General features: G+C 42.3%; 1 protein-coding gene across 1 annotated transcript in view; it reads left to right on the forward strand.

Moving 5' to 3' along the window:
* The window catches only part of lrmda (leucine rich melanocyte differentiation associated), a 1,010,599-nt gene that overhangs the window by 887,709 nt on the left and 103,153 nt on the right, over positions 1–19,737 (forward strand). Inside the window, exon 7 of the mRNA XM_078530808.1 lies at positions 16,779–16,866. Within this exon, the coding sequence (XP_078386934.1) occupies positions 16,779–16,866 (88 nt within the window). The remainder of the gene's footprint in view (positions 1–16,778; positions 16,867–19,737) is intronic.

Genomic DNA, 19,737 nt, shown 5'->3' on the forward strand with positions numbered 1-19,737 from the left:
CCATTGCTGCTGTGCTGGATGAATGATACTGAGGAGCCGTACTCATGTTGCTGATGCAGATCATTTATGTACATACCTGCCATTTATTTCCGACTCCTCAGACCTCTGCAGAAGAACTCTACAGTGCAGGGTTAAGGGGCAATTTCAATCAGTCCCCAAAACAGCTGGCTTTTCAGCCCCAAATGAAGGGTGCTGGGAGCATTGGTATCTATTTCACAAGTTGGCAAAAGTGATAGAAATTTAATTCTGACTCATTTTTGGGCCCAGAAGCGGCATTGCAAAGGCATTGGAAGCCCAAGTCTGGCCTGAGATTGGGTCTTAGGCCCCAACTCAATAAGATCGTGTGACAGACAGAATTTGTGTGGTCCCTTGCAACCCATAATCAGGATATTTTTATGCAAGGTGTGTGTATCTCTTTACCCTCAAGACTGATTTTTCCTAATTTAAAATAAATTCTAGCAGCAGGATTTTTAGTGATTTTAAATATAAAGAAGGCTATTTATTACCAGATACATGCCCTAGATGTTTAAAATGCAAATCACTTGTCTCACTCATACTATCACACACACAAAGATTTGATAGATGAAATTAAAGCTGTAATTATAAAAATGGAATTTATAACCCTGTCTCTGTGTTGGTGCAGGCTTGATATTATCTTAGTTCATTTGATACTTTAGTTGGAGTGAAAGTCTTTTAGAAACAAAGGATTCTCAATAAACCATGAAGCATCTTGTAGAAAAATAGCCAGGAGATTAATTTTCAAGTGGATTTGGAAGCTAGAACAAGTACAGTACTTTGGCTGCATTATAAAACTTTTAGAAGTGATGATTCAGATGTTTCCAGTGTTTCAGGTGTTTCTATGTTTTGTTCAGGGTATTTTAAACTACAGTCTCTGAAAGTTAGTTTCAGTCACATGACTGCAGAATTAATACTTCTGGGGTCCAAACCACCACAACATTATGGCAGTTGACAATGCTCATTGACTCTTATCTCTGTCCCAACTTGAGCTCAAATGACCTCTTTGTTCAATATGGTACTCAGAGACCAACAGCCTAGAGATCCCATATTCCTCAAATACTAGTTCATCCTTAAACAATGAGACGTGCACAGTTCACAGGTGGCTGTGAAGTTCCCTTATTCAGGTTCATGTTTAACTTGGTTGCAGAATTGAATACTGTCCACAGTTTAAATGTTCACAGTCACATGATAAGTTGTTGTAGCCAAACTAACAGATAACAGAGAGAGGCCACTTTCACAAAGTATGATCTTACAGTCCATAATACCCAGTAACCTCGTGCTTGTACTGGCCATGACAATTGGTAATGCGGCTGCTAAACAGGCAGCTTGCCCTTTCAGAAAATAAATATCAGGCTATTTGCCTCACCAACCATGACGCTCAGCATCAAAAAAATGTAAACTTTTCTTTTTGGTGGCGGCTGCTTGCCAGAAATGTTTGGAAAATTTGAATGGAGCAGGCCCAACACTTTATTTGCTTAGATTCGCCCAATTTCCCTGAGGGTTCCTAGGACAGGTGTTTGGCCTTCATTAGTTAAGGGGTCCAACATCTGATTTAGGTGGCTGCTCAGATACTGAAAAATCATCTGGAGGTTTTCTCGGCATTTTGGGGCACAAGGGACAGAATAGCGGGATTGATAATATTTGCCCTTGTTTTCAGTTGACACACAACTTACCCTGTACTTATATGGTCCTAGATAGTTTTCAGGCAATTAAATTCATACATGATGTGTTTGTTATTATTTATACTGAATGTAACATTATGGAAACATGTTTGTGTATTCATTTGCAATAACATTTTTATACAATGACTTGTGTTTTTGTTTTATTCTTTCATGGGATGTGGGCATCAGTGGCTAGGCCAGAATTTTTATTGCCCATCCCTAATTGCCCTTGAGAATGTGGTGAGCCACCATCTTGAACAGCTGCAGTCCATGTGGTGTTAGGTACACTCACAGTGCTGTTAGGGAGGGAGTTCCAGGATTTTGCCCCAGTGATGGTGAAGGAACGGCGATGTAGTTCCAAGTCAGGGTGATGAGTGACTTGAAGGGGAACTTACAGGTGGTGGTGTTCCCATGCACCTACTGCCCTCATCCTTCTAGGTGGTAGAGGTTGTGTATTAGGAAGGAACTGTTGAAGGAGCCTTGGTGAGTTGCTGCAGTGTATCTTGTAGATACTAAGCACAGCTGCTACTGTGCGTCGGTGGTGGAGGGACTGGATGTTGCAAGTGGTGAATGGGGTGCCAATCAAGCAAGCTGCTTTGGTTAGGATGATGTTGAGCTTCTTGAATATTATTGGAGCTCCACTCATATAGGCAAGTGGATAGTATTCCATCACACTCCTGACTTATGCCTTGTAGATGGTGGACAGGCTTTAGGGAGTCAGGAGGTGAGTTTCTCTCTGCAGAATTCCCAGCCTCTGACCTGCCCTTGTAGCCACAGTATTTATATAGCTGGTCCAGTTCAATTTCTGGTCAATGGCAATCCCCAGGATGTTGATAGTGGGGAATTCAGTGATGGTAATGCCATTGAATGTCATGGGGAGATGGTTGGATTCTTTCTTTTTCGAGATGGTCATTGCCTGGCACTTGTGTGGCACGAATGTTACTTGCTACATAGCCTGAATGTTGTCAAGATCTTGCTGCAAATGGATACGGACTGCTTCAGTATCTGAGGAGTTGTGAATGGTGCTGAATATTGTGCAGTCATCAGTGAACATCCCCACTTCTGATCTTATGAATGAGGGAAGGTCATTGATGTAGCAGCTGAAGATGGGCCTAGGACGCTACCCTGAGGAACTTTGCTTTCTCTCTGTGAAAGCAAAACCTAAAAGAAAGTGACATATGGCCATGTTGTGGGGCAGGGGGGCGTGGCATGGCGGGGCGAGCCAGGGGTTGGGGATAAAGATTTTTTAAAAATGCATTGTCCGATATGATTGATATTTCCCACCTCATGACAACTGAGGCATGTCAGTCATAAATCACTTTCTGCCCCAACATGTGCATTGAAGTCACACAGGATGAATGGCTTCTTACCATTTGAAATGTTCTTCAGAATGTCATGTATGGAATCATAGAAATACTCTTTGTTTGAAATGTTGGCAAACAGAGTTAGTGTGTAGGCCCACAATGTCAGATGGTAGCTGCAAAAAAATTGAGGTGCTCCGAGGTTGCTACTGGTGGCCAAATTGACTGTGTCAGCCAGTTGCTCACTGCGAAGCCTGCTCACAGCAGTCTTCAGCGCTCTTTCCATGCCTGTAGAAGGTGTAATTAGCCTTACAGATAAAGCCTATGTTGGCTAATCTGGGTTCTTGTGGAGTGGCAATGTCGACACCAAGCTTGTGCAATGTAAGAGGTTTCAAGACCAGGCAATACATGTTGGACCAGGAAGCACTTCACACAGAGGTATCAGGTCAATTTATTAAGCAACAAACTTATACTTAACAAACAAAAACAGTCAATATCCTTGTTTAGATAGTTCTTACTTCCCACCATGAGAGGGGCATGGGCAGCTCATGATGCCTTTTCAGGTTTCTCTCCCTGTGTTTTCTTGAAATCCGTGTGCCAAACCTCTTCAAGTGAGTTCTTTTATCCTCTGAAGCCAGGGGTCTTGCTGTGCACTGGTGTTGCCATTGTGCTTTGACCTTGCTATTTCATTTGTCACGGACAAATGTCCCATGGTCATAACCTGAACAGGATATCGTCAACATCTAAGCAGCCTATCATTAAATTTTCCTGTATAACCATTTGCCAAACTTAATAACCTTTTCACTGATTTAGTTATAGCTTCAAAGTCCATTTATCTATACATTTCAAAGCATATCCTTGGATCACAATTGGTAACATGGTTTTGGACATCTGTCCTACTTTTCTTTTGCTTTTCACACTATCAATTCACATTACAGTGTGACTTCGATTTGCCTCAAGTCATACAGACCATAGGTCCTAAGCATACATTTAGAATTAACCCAGCATGTACCAGGAGCTCAAACAAAATACACACAAAAAGAATTCATAGCACGAATTACAAAAAATACATATGTTCTATGGTAGCTCACAGTCAATCAGGGCTGTCTTGTGTAAACTTGCAGTGGGGTGTGGGTCATAGTTCATGTCAGGGCACATGGCCCTCACATTCCAGTTCCCTAGCCATAAGTTTACCTTTCTTGCTGCCTACATACCCCGAACCCTTGTGATTTAGATCATGCATTAAGCAGCTTATACTTAAGTTTTACTTGTTATTTGTGATCGTTTCTCCAAATAAAATGGAACCAACAATCCAATTAATACAACAAACAGAACAACAAAAATAGTGCATTTATGCAGAGAAAATAAATTCGAAGTAAAACAATTTGGAATGAAAATCATTTTAACAGTAATGGTGTAAACATTTACTGCAAAAAGATTTCCTTGGGGGAGAAAAGTCAGCATGAGGGTTCCAAATTGACAAAGACTTTTGAGCTGCAAGAAGCAAAAAATCATGACAACCCAAGGTATTGACAAGATCCATTGGGCAAAAAATGTGTTACAGGTAGTGGTGCAAAATGGGAGGTATCAGATCAGCTGCCCGTTCTACTACAATGGAACTGTATATCATGTACTGCACATAAGGTGTGACTGATCCGATACCACCCATTTTGCGTCACTGTCCAAGACAAATTTGTAGCCCATTAATCCCAGCCAGTACACCACAGGATGAAAGACATATGGCCTATTCCTAAACTGTCCATACCTCTGCTGTAATGGCCAGGGAAGACTATTCTACAAAGAAAAATAGAATTCCTGATGGACTGAGCTATTGGGAAAGAAACCTCTTGAATGAGGCAAATGCAAAAATCCTAAATCCCTGTACTGGGCCAACACAACTTTGGAAAACCCCCAACCAATAATGTGGGGAGGAACTCACAGTCATATACTGCACACAGAGACAAAAGACAGGAAATCAAATTCATTTGACATTAGCCTGAAATAAGAACGTAATGCTCTTCAATTGTTCTATAACCCTATGTCTTTTAAAGAAATCTCTCATGATATGTAATTAATATTGGTTGCTCAAAGTGTATTGAATTTAAATTGTGTTTATTTTAGTAATTAAAGAATCATGGACGTTGTTCTTTTATTCACATGTTGCACATATTTGATTCAACAATAGATGTCCATTCAGATTTGCCATTTAATTTGTTACTAAAGTATGTTTACATTAGCATAAATCACTAGGCATTTAGCTCCAAACTTAAAAATGAGTTTAGACAAGTAAAAGAGAATATACAGATCGGATTGAATCTAATTAACTGTTTGTGCATGATGTAAAACCAAATATGAACCTTTTAAACTACTTCTGATGTTACAGAGGCAAAGCATTGCACAAGATTTCTTTGTTGTCACATGCACATTCGTAACACCCACAATAGGTTTGTTATGTTTTACTATGGGGTCGCTTTGCTCATGAACTGGTTGTATGCTTACCTGTTGGCAGACGAGTCGATTACAATATACTGCTGACGCAGAGACCAGTATGAAATGAAGCACATACTATTTATTTGCAGAGCAACAAAGCACTAACATGATGTGTACTTCCCCAGCCAAACCCTACTCTAGACTAAAATTAGCATGGTAGCAAATGCAACACAGCCATTGTGTCTTACAGTCATATGGTCAATCTGCTCACTGTCCCTTAAAGGTGTATTGCACCTCAGATTACCACATCCCTCCCCCTTTACTTGAAAGTACATTTTATAATATATTAACTATTTACAAAAATGAACTATTTACTAATTTAGTCTCTCAGGAGGCTTTTTCAAAAATGTCGACTGTCATAACTCTACGACTTCAGATGGTTTATCTGAGGCCTCCCTCTCAGGAGTTATCTGTCCACTAGGCACCCCAGTAGGGACCTGCAAGTTTTCCCCTTCAACACTCTCAGGCTCAACGGGTACTGCAGGTACTTCCAAAGCAAGAGGCGTTCCTTCTACCTGTGGTGTAGACTGCAATGGGAATGTTTGGCGCACCTTTTCAAGTGGATCTGTTTCCCGTTTCCTGAGGTGATCTACATGTCTCCTGATTATCCGACCTTCAACCGATATGTGATAGGACAGGGGTCCTGTCACTGCACTGACTTTGCCTGATAGCCATTTGGGCCCATCTCCAAAGTTCTTTGTGAAAACAGCTTCTCCTACAGTGAAGTTTCTTTCACGACAATGGTAACCTTGTTCATTTTTCTGGGCCTCCTCACTTCTCTCTACCCTCCCCTTTAAATTTGGCCTTTTGAGGCTTAACCGTGTCCTGAGATGTCTCTTCATTAATAACTCTGTGGGGGCAATACCGGTGGTCATATGTGGCGTAGACCTGTAGCTGAGCAAGAAGCATGATAACTTCATTGCTATAGCGTCATCCTCCAAGAGTTGTGGGGAATTCAACCAATATATTGTTTCTCGTTTGCTTTCTGATGCTCAAAAGATGGCCTTGAAGGTCTGAACTGCCCTCTCAGCCAACCCATTGGGTGCAGAGTGTTATAGCGAGGTTTTGACTTGTGTTATGCCATTGAGAGTTGTAAATCTTTGGAATTCCCCACTAGCGAATGCTGTTTAATTGTCAGACACTATTATCTCTGGTGAACTGTGTATCGTGAAACAGTCTGTCTGTGGTGATGGTAGATGTCGGTGATCGCACCTCGTATGCATCCATCCATTTGGAGTGGGAGTCGATAAGTGAGAGGAATGTTGCTCCCAAAAAGGCCCCACATAGTCAACGTGGATGTGGACCCATGGCCTTCCTGGCCATCCCCAAGGATGTAGTGGAGCAGAAGGAGACAATTTCTGCACCTGTTGGCACTGTATGCAGCTCTTGACCATGTTATTGTTTTCAGTGTTCATCCCTGGCCACCATAAGTAGCTGCGCACCAACATTTTCATTCTGGAAATGCCAGGGTGAGCACTGTGCAATTTTATTAATGATGGTTGTCTTCCTCTAGGAGGTACAAAGACTCTTGCTCCCCATTGTAAGATGCCATCCTGGCAGGTGAGCTCGTATCTCCTGTTAAAATAGGGCTTCATTTCATCAGACTGGATCGTTAGACCATCCCTGCAAAACTTGTTCCCTGATATGAGATAAAACTGGATTGCAGTTTGTCCATTCTATGATCTGTTTGGCAATAACTGGTGATGAATCCAGAGAGTTTAATAACAAGACAAGTTCTTGAGGAATGGGGACATTCACATTGTTGTCCTTCAGAGGTAATCGGCTCAGCATGTCAGCATTGGCAATTTGGCTTCCCGGTTGGTGGATAAAAGTATATTTGTAAGCAGCTAGAATCAGTGCCTACCTTTGGATGCATGCCGAGGTGATTGGAGGTATTGCCTTGTCTTCCCCAAACAAGCCTAGTAATGGCTTGTGGTAGATACCATGGTGAAGTGATGACCATGGATATATTGGTGGAATTTTCTTAACGCCAAATACAATGGATAAGCTTCCTTTCTCTATTTGTGAGTATCCTCATTCTGCCTCACTGACTGTTCTTGAAAAGTAGCCAATGGGTGTTTGGAGCCATCAGTCATCTGGTGGGAGAGTACTGCCTCTCCTCTGTAAGGGGATGCATCACATGTTAAAATCAATTGTTTCTTTGAGTTGAAATGTATGAACAGGACCGATGAATTTTGTAACTGCTTTATTGCCATAAAAGCCTGTTTTGTGGGGCTTGACAAGCCCACCTGTGATTTTTCTTCAGTAACCTGTATAATGGAGCCAGTACTGTTGACAAATTTGAGAGAAAATAACCATAGTAGTTAATCATTCCCAAGAAGGACTTGAGCTCTGTGGCATTTTTCGGGGCTGGCACCTCACGATTAGCACTCACCTTGTTTTGCACTGGGTGAAGGCCCTGCAAGTCGACCCTATGACCCAGGTAAATCACTTCTTTTGCTCCCCTTTTCAAGCATACTGTACTGCGGTTTGTGAGAAACGCTTCAATACCTCTTCCAAGTTAGCCAGGTGTTCTTCATCAGTTAGTCCTGTTACTAGTACATCATCGAGACAAACCATTACATGGGGTAGACCTTGGTACAAGCCGATGAGACTCCAAAGGGTAACCTGGTACACTGGTATAGCCCCCTATGTCTGTTGATGGTCACAAAATCCCAGGAGGCCTTTTCTAGCTCGACTTGCTGATGAGTGTGGCTCATGTCGAGTTTCATATATGTGACTCCCCCTGTCAGCTTGGAGTACAATTCATCAGCTTTTGGGAGAGGGTGCCTATCAAGTTACTGGTTACTTTGTTAACGGTCAACTTGTAGTCCCCGCATCTTCACACACCCTGGACAGACTTTAGTACTGGAACTATGGGCGCTGCCCATTCAGAAAATTGTACAGGTTGTAAGACTCCCAACCTTTCCAGCCTGTCTAATTCAATATCCACCTTTTCTCGTAATGCGTAGGGGACTGGCCTCACCTTCAAATATCTGGGGGGTTGCACTTGGATCCACACAGATTTTAGCTTGCAGTCCCTGACTCTCCCCGAGCTCTTCCCTGAACACAGGGGCATATTTCTGTAATAATTCTTGCAGATCTTTCATTCTGAGTCAGTCCATTCCAATTTTATTTCCTTAAGCCAGTTCAGACCAAGTAGAATTAGACCATCCCCTGCTACCACTATAAGAGTAGGTTAGCAGACTGGTTTCCATATTGTACTGGAACCTTGCATATACCTTTCACACGTATGTTTTCACCAGTAGATATCTTTAGTCCGACATCTGAGTTTTCCAGCTTTAGTGAGTGGTTTCCTTCATTCAGATACTTAAACGTGCGTTCCCACATGACTTTTGTGGAAGCACCTAATTCCGCCTCCATTCAAAGGGGTTTTCTGTTGATTCCTACTGTCATGTAGATTGGCTCTGTTTTACCCATTTTTAAATTGTGTCGCGAGTAAATATCTGACTCTGTTTCTTCAGGCTTCTCCATTCTATAAATTTCATGACTTCTGCCTTTTTGTTTGAACTTTGGCCTCAATCTTTCTTTACAATATCGCACAATGTGCCCATTGCGGTGGCAGTAGAAGCACTCAGTTCTTTTAAATTGTTGTTCATTTGTAAGCTGTCTGGTTCCAAATCTGCTGTTATGAATGTGGTTTTTATCTGTTAAGCCATTGCTTTTTGCTGGTCTGTTAATGGCAGCTGTTTCTCACCTTTCCAAGGATCCCTGTGCTTCTGTGCCTTTTCCAGCTGATGCCTCCCTCCCGACATGAAGAATGGCGCCATTTTGTGCTCCCTTGATTTCTTCTAAGTCCCTGACTGCACTTTCCATTGCAAGCGCCAACTCCCAGGCTTTGCTGAAACCCAAATTTGTCTCTGACAGCAATCTTTTTTAAATGGCGCCTTCGTTAATCCTACACACTAATCGGTCTCTTAACATTAATCGATGTACGGAACTCTCAATGCTCTGCCAATTGTTTTAAGGCAGCTTCATAGCAAACGACTGTCTCTCCTGGGGTGCGACACCTGGAATTGAATTTAAAATGCTGCGTTGTTACCGAGGGTTTTGGTTGAAAGTGGCCTTGAGTGGCAGCTCATCAAAGGTCTTGGAATCTGGGGTGTTGGGTGCCGATAGACTATGAATTAGGCCACATGTTTTACTGCCACATGTCGACAAGAGGATCACCCACTTGTTCTCCTCCCCTGATATGTCTTTAGCCAAAAAGAAAAAATGCGAGGTGTTCAATATAATGTGACCAGGTGGTCTGATCAAATGGTTCGATGTGGTCAAATTGTGACATACTGGAGGCCGATGACTTCGACGGCTATGGTGAAGGTTTACAATTGTAATGTACTTACAATCAACCTGCGGGGCACAGCTAATCAGTACAGTTGAGTTTTCGCGGCTTTCCTTGGTGTCGTTGATTGGTCGCGTTTTGCCTCTTCGCCAGTTGTTATGTTTTACTGTGGGGTCACTTTGCTTGCGAACCGGTTGCATACTTATCTGTCGGCAGGTGAGTCCATTACAATATACTGCAGACGCAGAGACCAATATGAATTGAAGCACATACTATTTATTTACACAAACAACAGAGTGCTAACATGAACTGTGCTTCTCCAGCCAGACCCTACTCTAGACTAACATTAACATGGTAGCCTGTGCTGTATAGCTATTGGGCCTTACAGTCACATAGTTAATCTGCTCACGGGTGTATTACACCTCAGATTACCACACATTATTGCTAGACATCCAACTTGTTTCAGGTTCGTCTGAATGGTCTAGGTTCAGCTCTCGAGAAGCCCCTCCCTAAACCTTTGTTTTGTCATATCCCTCCCTGTCTATAAAAGCTTCAAAACCTATGTTCTTATCCAATTCTTCCACTATCTTCTCTCAGATTTCAAGCACTTTGAGACATTATATGTTTAAAACTTCTATACAAATGCATGTAATTGTTGTTGAACCTTGTGCCATCAGATGGTTCTGTTGAGTGAGCTGGCCATTTGACACAGCAGAGTGAAGCAGATTGCAAAAATTATTATTTTTAATGATAAAAAAATGCATTACTACCTTTTCTACCATAACACATTTTAAGAAGTATTTGTGCATTTTATTTCTGTTCTTTGCTCAGTTACACTTTTTCTGTGATTATTCTGTGGAATTATATGCATTGATATCTATGCTCATTGATTCCCCCACCCGCCCAAAATATTCTTTATTCATAGCATTTGTAAAAGTAGCTTACATAACAGTTCAAAGTGCAATACAGATCCATTTCTTTCTATACAGTACATGAGATACCTCACTACACTTGCCAATGCAGTTTATATTTACAATTTACATTTACATTTCATGTCAAACATTCTATGGTGCATACAGCCTGATGGGTTTTACATGGCTTCCTCGGTGTACAATGGTGGGAAGACCTTAGACAATGGCTTTTCCCCATTGCGCCTTTGTAGCAATTGCGCTAAGCTTTAGTGCATCCCTCAGCACATAGTCCTTGACTTTGGAATGTGCAAGTCTGCAATTCTTGGTCATCAACAGCTCTTTGCACTGGCAGACCAAAGAGTGCCTTTCACTGATTTAATAGTCCTCCAGCAGCAGTTGATGTTTATCTTGGTTTGCATCCCTGGGAAAGTCCATTGAACACTGAGTCCTGTGTTACAGAGCTGCTCGGGATGAACCTTGACAAAAAGCACTACGTCTATTTCCAGACCTGCATTGCAAAGGCTCATTCCAGAAGTTTGTAAACATTTTTTTTCCAAAAATATACTTTATTCTTATTCTTTTTTAAATTGCACTCCACAGAAAAAGTGCAATACAGTTTAAGTTCGTTCCTTACAGCATGTGACAGCTCTATGGTGCCTCAATGTAATTTCAATTACATGTGATATTTACAATATACATTTTATAACAAACATATTGCTTGATGTTGAAAGTTTCCCTCAGTATACTATGGCAAGTGGACCTTGGACAATGTCCTTTGATTGTAAACTAGGATTCCAACACAAGTCAACTAGACAGGGACGCTGGAAATCCCTCCCTAAATCTCTCCACCTCGTTGACTCTCACTCCTCCTTTAAGTTTCTCCTCTTTGACCAAGCTTTTGATGAACTGTTCTAATATTTGTTTATGTGACTCGGTATCAAACTTTGTCTAACAATGCTCCTGTGAAGCACCTTGGGACATTTTACTGTTTTAAACTTGCTACATAAATGCAAGTTGGTGTTGAGTGAGTTACTGTGTTGGTTCTGTGTTAATGCACTTATGCATTCATACCAGTCAAACAATCTGTTAAAAATAATTTAGTAATCCCTAACTCAAGTTAGTGTTCCCTCGCAGACTCTGTTTCTACTCCTGTTTCTATGTACCTCACCTACCTTCCCAAAAATTGGTGCTTAACTTCTGAGGAGAAAGTATGATGTGTGGCATTTGCAATAATCTCATTCACAGGTATCTCCATGGTTGCTATTAGTAGTGCTGCTTAGTCAACACACTTGGCATATTTCTGTAATGTGGGATAACCTCACCCGGAGGCAATTTAGTTAAGGTTAGTAAATTCCCTCCTGAGAGAAGTGTGATTGTAAATGCTAGTCAAGGTTGAGATTGGAATTCCATTTCCCAACTGTATACTTCAAAACTCAATTAAATGTGTAATCAAAATAGGAATTTAATTAATTCTTGAGCTAAACAATTATCACTTCAATCTGATTAAGTATTATTCCAGAAATTAATATTTTTGCTGAGATGAATGACAAGTATGTGGAAAGGCAATTTTGACATGTAACACAACAGAAATAGGTTCAAAAACTTACTTTATGTGGCACCTTAATGTAAACAAAAGAAATACAAGGTACTCCATAAAATATTATATGTTAATTTAGAAAACTGCAGAAGCTGACACAATCCCCAGAGTGTTAACAACTTGAGAATAGCCTTGATTGTAAACCCATGGCTTGTGAAAATCTGTTACATGATTTTGTGACCCAAGTCATAGATATACCAATGATTACTATTAATATTAAGAGACATAGTACTGGCACTATATCATGTTGAAATGTAACCTATATAGATCATGGACTATATCCTTGAATTTACATTGCAAATTTAGAATTTTATTTGGTGGTTTAGGGTGTATATGCCACTGTAGTGAATGGCACTATAGATAAGTCTAGGAAGTACACTGACTGTTCCTGGCCTGATCCCCTATTTTATCTGTCCTTAATTTGGCGTTCCTCTCTCTAGTGATAAGTCCCCATCTCCTCCCTCCAGCACTAGTTTTCCACACTCCTCTTTTCAGTGCCACTCTTCCCTGCTCTCTCCAGAGTTAGTCCACCATACTTCTCTCCCCAGTCCAAGGGTGGAATTTTCCATGCCTGCTGGCGTTGGGCATCATGGCGGGAAGGCCAATAACTGCGATCGTTCGATCCACCCATCGCGTTTCCTGCTGTTGCACATTGGGAATTTCATTGTAATACATCCGCATATCTATATAAGTCCAGCTTGCTGGAATCATCCCCCCACACTGGATCATCCAGGCACGTTGGCCTGATTGCACATCGACGTGTTTCACAACTGAACATAAGCGAAATGCACCTGGCGAACTGCACTTCACTTGAGACTTTGAGGTTTATTTGTCTACTTTGCTTCAGGCAGTCCTCACAGTCATCAGCGCCAGGCTTCGCAGGCAGCACCACATCACTTTTGGCGGGTAGGGGGCGGGGTTAATGTAGATCTCTACTTACGAGACCAGCCATAAGGTGGGGGTGGCTTTTCAATGGCTGCAGGGCTATGGTTTGCTTGGGGAAGGGGGAGAAGTGGCCTCAGGGAAATGAAGAGACTGCAAGGCTAGGGCATTACTGGGAAAGGGGAGTATCCATGGGTGTGTGTGGGACACATTGATCTGTGCAAGTGGCCTCAAGAAGGTGAGGCCGAGGAAGCAGTGTCCAGAGGAGATCAGATGGAAATGTGACGGAGTGCGTGAGAGAGTGAGTGGTGTTGTCCCTTGAGCTGGCAGTGTGTGAGATGCCAGTGAATGTGTGATGGGCTTGTGAGTGTGTGAGTTTAGAGTGATGAGATGGTTGCCTTACCCTGGCGGCACAGATGAGATCATTCATCCTCTTTCTGCACTGGATAGCCAACTGTGCAGTGTTGGCACTGACCACCACTGCCACCATCTCCCAAGCCGGAGTGGTGAAACTGATGGGGCTTCTGTGGCCAGAACGGGGGTACTGGACATCGCAGTGGGCTCCAACGGTGTCCAGAAGGTGTCCCAGGGATGCATCACTGAATCAGGGGGGGCTGCAGTCTTCTTGCCTTTCGGGGCCATGTTTTCAGTGCAGCAGTCCTTAGGTAGAAGCACTGAGAGGTGTGCGCGCGGTTGCAGTTTAAATATGATGCCCAGTGGGAGGAAGCAGCTTGGTGATATCGTGGCGGGCGAATCAGAGGCCACCTGCCAGCGTGTTTCCCAGGAATGCATGATTAATGAGGCAAGATTGGGACGATATGATGTGAAAAGTCTCTATTGCGGTCAGTGGGTAAAATGTCCTTCTCCCCACCCTCTGCTGCACTTAGTGCAAATCTGGGACTGTTCCTCCCCAAATCCACCACTCTCCTCCCTCCAGTACTAGCTTTCCACTCTCATCCCCCCAGTGTTAGTCTTTTGCTTCTTCCTCTAAAAAAATTCTTCTATGCCCCTCCCTCCAGTGCTAATCTTCCACTCTCCCTTCTCCAGTGTTTGTCCTGCCCTCCTCCCACTTTTGCTCATCCACCCTCTTCACTCCAATGCTAGTCTCACACTCTTCTTCCTCCAATGCTAATCACCTGCTGCGTTTGCTCTGCAGTGCTAGTTTGTCACTCTCCTCCCTCCAGTGCTTTATTTGGCCTCCTCTCTCCGGTGCAGATCTTCAACTTTTCTCTCCCTGGTACGAATCTTCAACTCTCCTCTCTCCAGTAATAATCTTCAACTCCTCTCTCCACTGCTAATCTTCAACTCTTCTCTCCCCGGTGCTAGTCTTGCTTGCACTCTTCTCCCTCCAATGCTAGTCTTCCTTGTGCTCTTTTCCCTCCAGTGCTGGTCTTCCACTCTCCATTTCTAGTGCTAGTCTTCCACTCTCCTCCCCCTGGTGCTAGTCTTCCCCCCTCCTCCCAGTGTGGGCCTTGCCCTTTTTTCTCATGATAGTCTTTTACGCTTCTCCATTCAGTGCAAATCTTCCACTCTGCTCCATTCAGTGCGACTCTGTAAACATTTCCTTTAAGTGCTAGCCTTACACCCCGCTGGCTCAAATTCTTTGCACATATGAATATGTTTAAAATCCAATGTAACTTTGAATCACTATCCTCAATGGCAAGTCATTTTGCTTGAAGTAAAGGGATTTATTTCATTTCTGAGGAAGAAACAAAATAATTTACTTCCTGGTTTTCTCTTCCCTGGTTGTATGGTGTAGCAAAGCACTAGCACATGAAACAACACACATGAAAACAATTTTCTGGTCTCTTGGAAGAAATATGGTTACTTCTCATAGAACCTGAGATTTGATTTTAATCCAGTTTACTGCTACTTTGGGCACTATGCATGAAACAATTGAGGAGTGAGAGATGAGGCATTTTTAAATTGAATCTTTGAACTGGAAATCGGTATGTTCCTCTAGCAAGGTGGCATATGATAAAGATGGTGATTCAAAGTTAGCTAGCATTATAGACTTAGGGCAGGATTTTACATCCCATGGGGGGCGTGCGCCCAATTCAGTTAGGTGTAAAATAATGCGCAATGATGTCAGGCGGGTGCCCCAACATCATTGCGTACTCGCGTGATATTTCGCTGGCAGGCCAGGGTCAGCACCGTGCGTGCTGATAATTAAAAGGCCCATTGAGGCCCTTAATCAATTAATTTAAACATATTCTTCACTGTCCATCCAACCTTACGAGCAGGCGAATTGGCCAGGTGGCCTTTTGATTTTTCAGCAAACCTCATCCATGGGCGGGGACGAGGTTTCCACAATTAAATAAAAAAATAAATATACATTTTTGGGCAGAAATTTTATTCTGTTCATGTCATTGTGAGTTAGCCCCATGTCAGAGCATTTTCTCCAGATTTTAAAAATCTTTATTTTTGATTTTAAAATTGTTCAGCTCCCTGCCTTCAGGGAGCTTTCAGTGCGCGCTCCCCTGGACATGCGCAGACCTTTGGGCTTGCACCCTTCCCGCCCCGACCCCGGCATTGCTGAGCCTTTCAGCGTGCCTTTCATTAATTGGACTGTTTCCCAGCCGCAGCCCGGCTCGCCCGCCCGGGGAAAGAGGGGAGCAACAGGCTTAATAGTTTGAGAGAGGGAAATGGGAGGTGTTATGACCCGTACAGAGACTGATAACTTTTAAAAAGGTATTTGAATTCCCAGTGACCAACTTAAAGGAATCGAATGACAAGATTTCAAGTTTTAAGACTTTTATTTTAACAAACAAACTAAAAGCAACATTGACAAAACATTACTTAGTATGCAACTAATACTTTAAACTACAGAAAAGATACCCTTATTAATGTTTTAACACGACCGATAACCCCACGCCACATTTTCAGAGAATTTCCAAACCAACTACCAGCAACAAGGCCTACTCAGGTGGTTTCACCTCCTGCCTTCATCAGAGCAAATCTTCAGATTCTCAGATTGCCATGAGATATGTCTCTTTGGCCGGAGACTGTCCCCTCTCACATTCTGCTTGGTAGCTTGCTGAAGACTCGCAACCTTCTCCACTCTGCTGACCATACCAGTTGCAGCCTTTTGTTCCTATGATACCCCCATCTCTCTCCCTCTCTTTCTGTTCCAAAACTTGGAGATTGAAAGCCTGCCCAGCTGCTCTTGCCTTTGTTTTCAGGTGTGGAATATGTCATGTACATTTCAATAGCCTCTGACCTGAGCCTCATTGGTCCCATGGTAACCAAGCCACATTGTTGTTGGGCAGAACACATAGCAAATCGCATGACTTTCTTCATTCCTCCATTTTTCCTTGAATTAAAGAGACAGTCCAAAACAATGTTATAAAACCTGACATTTGTAACAGAGGTCAAGAGCTAGAAGAGCAATTATATTACAGCCTAAGCTAAGCTTAAAAGCATAATAGGATCTGGATCAAGAGGTGGTGATTGACCTATGTAGTGCTAACTCTTGTGTGGCTTCCCAAAACCTTGTAAAGTTGGTCAACTATTTCAAGGTCTGTCATCTGCCTTTGTTTGAATGTGCAATCTATGGTTAATGTTGTTACCTCTGCCACTTTCAGCTTTATATTGATCTAACTTTTTTCCATGCAGGCCTCCAATGACACTGGCTCCAATTCATCAGGCTTTCAGCAATATACCCCTTTACCTCAAGGAAGTCGGGATGGCACTAATCACAAAGGTAAGAACAGATGTGGCAAAAATAGAGGTAATCATTAAATCCCTTTGAAAGATGAAATCTAAACAAAAACAGTTAACTTGATATAAGAGGAGCATGACTTACGTAAAATAAAGACAAAGTAGTTTTCCTTGCCACTAAATTATTCGCAATTTTCTCAGTTATTAATATTGCCATTCTTTTCCAGCTATATATTTCTGGAGCTGTTACATTTGTAGATGTATTGCTATGACTGGCTTGGAGTAATCTATACATCAATTCTGTTATTAGTTTTAATTGGTAATGACCTTATATTGTCTATGGCTAATTTGTCATGATTAGTTTTGATGTATAAAGTCTCCCTGTGAAGAGTATAATGTAGTCATTAACACTGAAATACTTGACTAATAGCTATATTTTCTGTGCCTTAAAGGTGCGTGACTTTCTTTGAAATTGAAATTATTTATCAATTGTAATTGAGATTGTGTAGAATGCTTTTCTCTGCAATAGTTATTGTGAATAATGGATGTTCTGAAGATTTATACAGTCCCATTTGTGTTCAGAGACATTACCGAGGCGGCTCAGGATTGTGTTACCACTGCCCCATCTCAAACACGTCCACAGCTTTAAAACTTCATCTTTTATGCTTCATTTTAGGAATCTTGGTGCTAAAACTGTTAAATTGTGTAGTGTTGACTCACAAATTTCAGATGCTACCACTACACAGCAAAGTCCAGTCTTGGATATATATATATTACTAACTAGGGAGAGTGTAAGTTACAATAATATATTGGTATATGTGGAAGTCAACATAGTTCAAAGGGCATTATTTTCTTTCGTTGGATGTAATTTTATATTTACAAAATTCAAATAGCATGAGTCTCATTAAAAGCAAGGTCACTGAATACCTTCCCATTGCATTTTCAAACCTAGCCCACCATATTGACATCCTGAAACATTTAATCCCATAAAAGATATGCATATATATTTACTTTATAGGCCTATGTAGTCTCTTTTTGCTGCCTGAAAAAAACCTTCTCCTCCTCCATTGGAAGCTCTGGGTAGAATTTTCCATGCCCGCTGGCATCGGGCATGTGAGTGACAATGTGGCAAGAAGGCCAGAAATCGGTTTCATGACATCACGAAACCAGTTTGCAATCATACGTTCTGCCCGTCAATGGTTGACCACGTTCCCCCCATCAGATGTTGGGAACCTCATTGTAATACATCTGCATATCATTATAAGCCCAGCTCGCCAGAAGCATCCTCCCGCATTGGATCATCCCAGCGTGTCAGCTGGAAAACACGCCAGTGCAGAACAAATCTTGACAAATGTGACGTGCAGAAGTCGGGACTTGTCGTCAGGGCCTTGCTCACATTGCAGACATCTGAGTAGCAGAAGATGTGGAGCCCGACAACAACGGGACCCTAGAGAAACGCCCATGGCATGCTGGGTGGATTCTCATGGACATGGCTCTGACACGAGGTAGCTCATTGAAGGTGGAAAGTCACCTTTGAGGGTCTGCTCACAACTGATGATCATCAACAGGGTGGAGAGGAAGGTCCAGCTGTGTTTTGGAAATGAAGATGTACCAGGGGATGGGAGAGGAAGGTCCATATTCGACCGGGAGAGGAAGGTATGTTGGGGGGATGGGGAGGTGAGGTTGGGAGGGGGCCAACATGGATTTCTAACGGGGAAATCATGTTTAACTAACTTTCTGGAGTTTTTTGAGGAGGTAACAGAAAAGGTTGATGAGAGTAATGCTGTTGATGTGGCATACATGGGCTTTCAAAAGGCATTTGATACAGTGCCACGCAACAGACTTGCGAGAAAAGTGGCAGAGGTAACAACATTAACCATAGATTGCACATTCAAACAAAGGCTGATGACATTCAAAAGTTATTTCTCGTGGAATAAAAGGGACAGAAGCGGCTTGGATACAAAATTGGCTAAAAAAAATGAAGCAGGGAGTAATGGTCAATGGATATTTTTCAGGCTGGAGGAAGGTTTGTAGTGGAGTTCCCCAGGGGTCAGTATTGGGACCTTGCTTTTCCTAATATGTATTAATGATCTAGATCTTGGTGTACAAAGGACAATTTCAAAGTTTGCGGATGATATGAAGCTTGGGAGCATTGTAAATTACGAGAACAGTGTAGAACTTCAAAAGGACATAGACAAGTTGGTGGAGTGGGCGGATAGGTGGCAAATGAAATTCAATGCAGAGAAGTGTGAAGTGGTGCATTTTGGTAGGAAGAACATGGACAGACAATATAAAATAAGGGGTGAAATTTTGAAGTGGGTGCAGGAGCAGAAAGACCTGGGTGTACATGTGCATAGATCATTGAAGGTGGCAGGACAGGTGGAGAGAGCAGTTAATAAAGCATATAGTATCCTGGGTTTTATTAATAGAGGCATAAAGTACAAGAGCAAGGAGGTTATGCTGAATTTATATAAGACACTCGTTAGACCTCAGCTGGAGTGTTGTGTACAGTTCTGGGCACCACGTTATAGGAAGGATGTGAACACATTGTTGAGAGTGCAGAAGAGGTTTACAAGAATGCTTCCAGGGATGAGAAACTTCAGCTATGAGGATAGATTGGAGAGGTTGGGACTGCTCTCTTTGGAGAGAAGAAGGCTAAGAGGAGATTTGATAGAGATGTTCAAAATCATGAGGGGGCTGGACAGAGTAGATAGGGAGAAGCTGTTCCCACTTGTAAAAGGATCAAGAACAAGAGGGCACAGATTTAAACTGATTTGCAAAAGAAGCAAATGTGACATGAGGAAAACCTTTTCACACAACAAGTAGTTCGGGTCTGGAATGCACTGCCTGGAAGTGTGGTGGAGGCAGGTTCAATTGAGGCATTCAAGAGGGCATTAGATGATTATATGAATAG

Source organism: Cetorhinus maximus, chromosome 27 (genome assembly GCF_964194155.1).
Source record: "Cetorhinus maximus chromosome 27, sCetMax3.hap1.1, whole genome shotgun sequence".
Taxonomy (NCBI): Eukaryota; Metazoa; Chordata; class Chondrichthyes; order Lamniformes; family Cetorhinidae; genus Cetorhinus; species Cetorhinus maximus.